The sequence below is a fragment of the Labeo rohita genome, chromosome 9 (assembly GCF_022985175.1).
Source record: "Labeo rohita strain BAU-BD-2019 chromosome 9, IGBB_LRoh.1.0, whole genome shotgun sequence".
NCBI classification, from domain to species: Eukaryota; Metazoa; Chordata; class Actinopteri; order Cypriniformes; family Cyprinidae; genus Labeo; species Labeo rohita.
The window spans coordinates 39,589,307-39,595,974 of record NC_066877.1 but is presented as its reverse complement, the minus strand read 5'-3'; the positions used below and the strand labels follow the sequence as shown (position 1 = coordinate 39,595,974).

Here is a 6,668-nt window from a genome sequence, read left to right as displayed (position 1 = left end):
TCAACACAGTTTCACTGATGATTCGTAACCAACATTAGATCCAGGATAAACAGTAAATCCAGGATAGAGCGGCTGAGTGAATGTGGTCTGGACTGTGTGGATAAGGTTCATTGTGTCAGAGATGCTGTAGAAGGACAGAGTTCCTGCACTCACATCCACATACACTCCTATTTTACTGCTCATGTGCTCAACAGGGAGATCAGTATATTTGTCATTGTGTCTGAATAAGTATCTGTCAGCAGAGCAGAACAAACTCCAGGACTGATCATTACATCCAAACTCAGACTGAACACCCCGTCCCTTCCTGTTGATGCTCTTATATGACACTGATATACGCACACCATCTTGTCCACTCCACTCAATCTCCCAGTAACAGCGTCCACACACACTCTCTCTACACAACACCTGAGACACCTGATCAAATCTGTCTGGATGATCAGGATACGACTGTTTCTCTTTCACACCCATCACCTTTCTGTCCTCCTCAGAGAGAACAAGTTGAGTGTTTGCTGTGTTTGGATCCAGTGTGAGAAAACAGGCATCTGAACACAAGAAAAGGGACATTTATAACACAACAATCACTACAGCTGTGTGTGTGTGTGTGTGTGTGTGTTTGTACACGTACATTTCTGTAGTCCAGGTGTAAGCATGGACTCTCCTCCATGATCCACACTAAAAAACACACAAAGAGTCACATTCAGCCAGTAAACACACACATGTGATTCATTATATTACAATAAATCTTCAATTATGATTTTGGCTTTTGATTATTGTAAAAAAAAAAACAATTAAGATAAAATGACATACTAAACATGCTAGCATCACGCTAACAATATGCTATTGTTAATGTGATGCTAAAACATGTTAATCTTGTTAATATCATGCCTAATGTGTTAGCAACCACCAAGAACACCCTAACAACACCTTTTACAACTACTTCATACTTTCAGGCTGGGCTTTCTTAAGCTAACCTCAAAGTTTGTCAACAAACTGAACTGTACTTACATCTGAATATCAATATTTGTGAGATATTTTGTCAGTTGAAACAGTTTTAAGGTTAAATGATGTCATTTTGTGTCTCTGGAAAATAGTGATCTGTTGAATATTAAAGGTTTTTGTGTTTGTTTGTTAATTAGAGATCTGTGGACACAGTTTTTTTTATTCAGGGAGAAAAAAAGTTAAAAGATTAAATTTTATCCTTGGCGTAAAATGAGTCACCAGAATTAGCACAGAATTGCTCAGCTCCTACATTCCACAATCAGACAGGATTAGATTTTACTAGATGTTTGTGTAGATAAATTACAACCAACATTAAGGTGGACCCCGATACTGACAGAAAATGCAGTGCACATGTGGGACCCATTATGGACTCTAGGTGAGGCACTGTGGGACAGCCCACTGGCTAAAGTATTAGCACACAGTATGCCCTGTGAGAATACACTTTAAAAAACAATTAGTTGAGTCGACTTAAAATAATTTGTTAAAAATGTAAGTTTAGCCAACTCAGAAAAGTTTAGTTAACTTGTAATGTTAAGTTGAACTAAAGATATTTAGATATTAGATATTTGAGCTGATTCAACTTAAAATTTTAAGGCAGTTGGGTAACTTACCCAGCTTTTAAGTTTAACAAACCAAATTTTTGAAGTCAACTTAACATTTCAAGTTGATTAAACATATTTGTGTGACCACCCCACATATAGTTTGGGTCACAAATTAAATTATTTGTATATATTCCATTTTTTTCCTGTTTATTTCTATTTATATGTGTATATAAGGTTTATTTAAATTACTTAAATGTATTGTAATGAGCTTACACTAAAGAGTTTAGCTGCATTTTCTGAATTCGGAATGGCAGTTGAGAGAGAGTTGAGTTACCGTGACGACTGCAGCGCATCCTCAGACAACAAAGAGGACCGTGAAAGCAACAACTAACTCTTGTCTCTCTCATTTAGTACTAAGGTTAGTTAAACTAATTAAATGTCATATCAAATGGTAATTTATACATTTTAATGAACAAATAATATGTTTGAACTGATTATTTATTAATTTTAAGATGCTTATGTCATCTAAAAGATTATTCATGTATCCACCTGAGTACTCAATGTATTATTTGCTTGAACTATTTACCTGAGTTGTTTAACTTATCTGAGACACTAGCTCAGTCAGTTTTGTATAAGCATTTCTATACATATGGTTAATGTTTCATATCATTATTTCTTTGATTTGATGTGATTTGATTTAAGTCTTTATACAGTGTGTATTATTTGTTTTCCAACATGTTTATGAACCATTTTGTGATTTAAAGTGTTTTACTGACTCTGAAATACAAATGTATGTGTGTAATAAAAGACAACAAAGAGGACCGTGAAAGCAACAACTAACTCTTGTCTCTCTCATTTACTACTAAGTTGATTACTGCTTAGTCTTCCCAACTGCCTAGGACCTGTAACATTTGAGTTGACTAAGGCAGCTTAAGTGGACCAATAAAGGATCTGAGTCCTCTTTCAGGCACAGCAACAGTGTGAACATAAAGAAAACTGGGTCCTTTTTCACTTGGTCCACCCCTTGGTCCACTTAAAGGGGTCTGGGTTTGGTTTTTTTAAAGAGGACCCAAGTGTGAAAACACCCTAATGATTAATTAAAGCTGACAGCTGGAAGTTGATGTACATAGCTTCGACAATTGTGATAATTAACATATAAATTTACATCATTAGTTAATTTAATATGTTATAAGGGAATTAATACATTAATAAATGGTTTAGTTTTATATGAGTTATACATATTTGTGGTTGTGTTGATTAGTTAAGGATTTTTTAATGCATATTAGTGCCCCCGTATTGTTACAGAAATATTTTTAGCGAGAACAATGTTAAATGATGCGATCTTGCTTCAATATGCTGGATTTCGTGGTCGAACGGTCCATTGGCTGGTTTGAACAGGACCAACGATAATAGCTTACTGTAAAACTGCTGCTGCACAGAGGTCTGGATGTCATGTGAAGACATCTCCACAACATTATGAAAAATAGTATTTGAAGGATACATCTTGATGAAAACGGTAAGATTGCACATTTCCTTTTTACAATACTTTGTCAGTAATGCTCTGAGTCAGGCAAATGTATTTACACTGCAGTAAATATTGGCCATCATATCACTCCATAAATGGTGAATTCAGGGAGGAGACGGGGTGGAGATGCACGTAGAAACAATCTTCCCCTGGCTAGGATTCATAAAGGGATTTTCGCGCAGGTCCTGGCGTACAATGTTGTTTTTTTAAATATATATATTTATTTGTTTGGTCAGCGTCTTTGTCTTTGTGTTTTTTTTTTTTTTCACAGTTCCATTACTTTTATTTGACGAAGTAATATGGAACTGTTATGCTGTCAAAACCTGACTGGAACTACTTTAGCTGTGGGTTTACTGCTAAATAATTGCACACCTTGAACAGGGGTGCCCAGTCCTGTTCCTGGAGATCTACCTACTTGCAGACTTCAGTTCCAGCCCTGCTCCAATACAGCTGTCTGTAATTATCAAGTGCTACCTAAGAGATTACTTAGCTGGTTCAGGTGTCAGGGTTGGAGCTGAAATTTGCAGGATGGAAGATCTCCAGGAACAGGAACAAGCATTCAATAGTATAACTAAATATACTTGAGACTAAAGCATACTTGAGTTTGTCCAATGTGCAGTTTGGATCCTCCAGTTTTTCAGAGAGTAGTTTGACTCCTGAATCTCCTGGGTGATTGTAGCTCAGATCCAGCTCTCTCAGGTGTGAGGGGATTGAACTCAGAGCTGAAGACACATAACGACAGCCTTTCTCTGTCACCATACAGCCAGACAATCTAAAGAGATACACAGGAACAGTCCACATGGCTTCAACATTTAAAGCTATTTCAGTCGCCAGTATAACATATTATATCATGTTTCCAGAAACTAATTGTAAAATTTTTTGTCACCTTATTTTAAATGAACAGTAAATAAGTATATATATAATTAAATATATAATTTATGTAATTAATGTCATTTGAAATTGACTATATGTTGAGAAAAGAAACATTAAGTCATTGTCAGCATATTAGGCACACAAAAAATTAATATGTGCATATTTTTAAATAAAATGTTATTTGCAAACATTTCAAATGCTTTACTTTGCAATTAAATGAGAATGTATTTCTTCATTTTTCCTCAAATACCTTTAAAAGTTTTGTCTTTAAACATCTTCACCTTAATGCTTCTCAGTTTTTAAGAAAATTTATAAACAATTGAGGCCTTGAGACGAAGAACCATACAAGTCCATATTTTCAAATTTTGAGTAATAAGATTTTTCATTTGGATTGTGAACATTATATTATATATTTTTATTTTACTTGAAAATAGACAACAAAAGCTTCTCAATTCTAAGGAGATAACATTTTTCAGTGTCAGTATTAAAAATCAAAAGTTATTGTGATTTATATTTCTGAAATGTGGAAGAACGGTATATGTCCAGTTAGTGTGGAATAACAGTATAACTCCAGTTCATCATATCACTTTAAACCACTAAAGATCTGATTCCTTTATCTTAGTTTTAATACAGTAACAGAAACTTCAGGTTAATATTAAGCATTTCTTTCTAGTTTATTATTATTATTATTATTATTATTATTATTATTATTATTATTTAAAAACAGAAAATACAGTATGAACAATGTATAATACATAGACATTCTTACAGTACAGGCAATAACAATGAATTATTAACAAAAAACAATAAATAAATAAATAAATACAATGCAGACATACATCATAGCTAAATATTATTCAACATATCATAAGGTATACAAGATATATCATAATTTTCTCAACTTTCATTTCGACCTATTCATGACTGATCTATAGTAGACGCCCAGTAGGCTAGGCTACACGCAAATATAACTGTAACAAGTTAGTCAGATAGGATATCTTTGATCACTTCTTGTATGTTTAGATAGCTCCAATAGTGCACCTTGTCGTTTATTTAGAAAAGCTGGCGCAGCGCACCTGTGTATATACTACTTCAAACTGTTCTCGCGCTCCGCCATCTCACGATATAAATAAATATATAAACAAATAAACTCTGCTTGCCGTACTTTACACAGGACTGGCGGGAAATATGAAAGAATACAGCTTTATTATATATGGTATGTGGTTTATTTTGATAGGTTAACTGTTTATGTGGTGTTTAGCGCGTTCAGAGAGAGAGAGAGAGAGATCACATCACATATACGGTTCTTCCACTCAGCAGTTTGGGTGGATTTTTCCCTGGTTTTTGTTCTCCTCTTCGAGTCAAATATGGTTTTCCAGCATCCCTCAAAGCCTTCCTTACTCTGTCCTTCCATTTGGTCATGTCGGCTCTCTTTTTTTGCCGAGGTTTTGCCTTTTAATGTCCGAAGCGGACATGACAGCAAGCGGCATCTCCATTCTTCTTTGTGGACATAAACGGTTTTTCCGCGTGACGCTATTTTAACGTTTAAAATGCGGACTCTTGGTCGCGCGAAAATGTCCCCAAACTGTTTCTGTATACAAAGTTCACACATACAATTAATGTCACATGGTTATCTTATTTTTTGTTTTTTTGGACTTATACGGTTGTTCGTCGCACACACTCAATTATCATTACAAAACTGGGAAAATGTTTAGCACACTTGGCACATGTTACATATTCAAATCCATGTTTTGGGTGGCCTAAACTCACTATAAGCATTTGCTGCAGTGGGTTCAAACTCTGCTGCCCTGCAGAGTTTAAATACAACCCTAATTAACCCTTAAATGCATGAATGTTTTGCCAATCATTATTACATATTCGGGTCTTTAGCGACCTTGACCTATACATCCAGCACGTGTGTGTCTCTAACTGCTGCAATAGCAAAAAAATCTTTTTTTCAGTGACTTCAAAATCAATAACAAACAAAAAAAACCCAAACATTTTTTTACATGATGTATTTTTTCTTTTTATATTGTTTATAATTAATTGATTTATGAATACTAAGAAAGTTGATGTTTAACTTTAAAAAATGAAGGAGAGGGAGAGGGTAGTGAATGACGTCCTGGGTTGCTAAAGACCCGAGGTGTGCATTTAAGAGTTAAACACCTGATCCAGTTGTGTTTTCAGGATTACTAGAAACATTCAGGCAGATGAGTTGGAGCTAAATCTACAAGACAGTGGCACTCCAGGTGCTGAAGATGACACCCATTACAACCTCAAAAACTTTAAAATTTGATAATCATACTAAGCCATGTACTGTAAGATTTCATTAAAAATATTTTGCCAACTGATGAGTAACACCCTTTTATACAATCACCAATGATATTATTGTGAAAATCTGAACTATATAAATGCAAAGAAACTGCATACAGAATAATAATAATAATAATAATAATAATAAACTTCATTAAAAAAATACAAATAAAAAAATAGAACAGAAAGAAGCTTCACTCCAGAATCCTGCAGGTTATTGTTGCTCAGGTCCAGCTCTCTCAGGACAGAGACTGAAGATTTTAGAACTGAAGACAAATTCTCACAACAGTGATTAGTGAGATTACAGTTATGTAGCCTGTGTAGGAAACAAAACAAACAGTGATATTAATGCTTATTATGTAGGGTTTATAATATGGAACATAGATAACTTGGATAAACATTTGTTTGTAGCTCAG

The 6,668-nt window shown here is 34.5% G+C and overlaps 1 protein-coding gene across 1 annotated transcript; it reads right to left on the bottom strand.

The window, feature by feature from the left end:
• Positions 1-5,361, bottom strand: LOC127171285 (stonustoxin subunit alpha). The gene is made up of 4 exons (XM_051119829.1): positions 5,231-5,361; positions 3,665-3,838; positions 626-672; positions 1-542 (listed from the first exon to the last, which is right to left on the bottom strand). The coding sequence occupies exons 1-4, from the start codon at positions 5,359-5,361 to the stop codon at positions 1-3; spliced, it is 894 nt and encodes a 297-aa protein (XP_050975786.1).
• Positions 5,362-6,668: the final 1,307 nt, after the last annotated feature.

Excerpts from the sequence above, each read along its gene's own strand:
- LOC127171285 (XM_051119829.1), bottom strand. The coding sequence starts at position 5,361 with ATGACCAAATGGAAGGACAGAGTAAGGAAGGCTTTGAGGGATGCTGGA. Across the intron at positions 3,839-5,230 it reads GGAAGAACCGTATATGTGAT|ATTGTCTGGCTGTATGGTGA; the intron begins GTGATCTCTCTC and ends GTATCTCTTTAG. Across the intron at positions 543-625 it reads TACACCTGGACTACAGAAAT|ATGCCTGTTTTCTCACACTG; the intron begins GTACGTGTACAA and ends TCTTGTGTTCAG.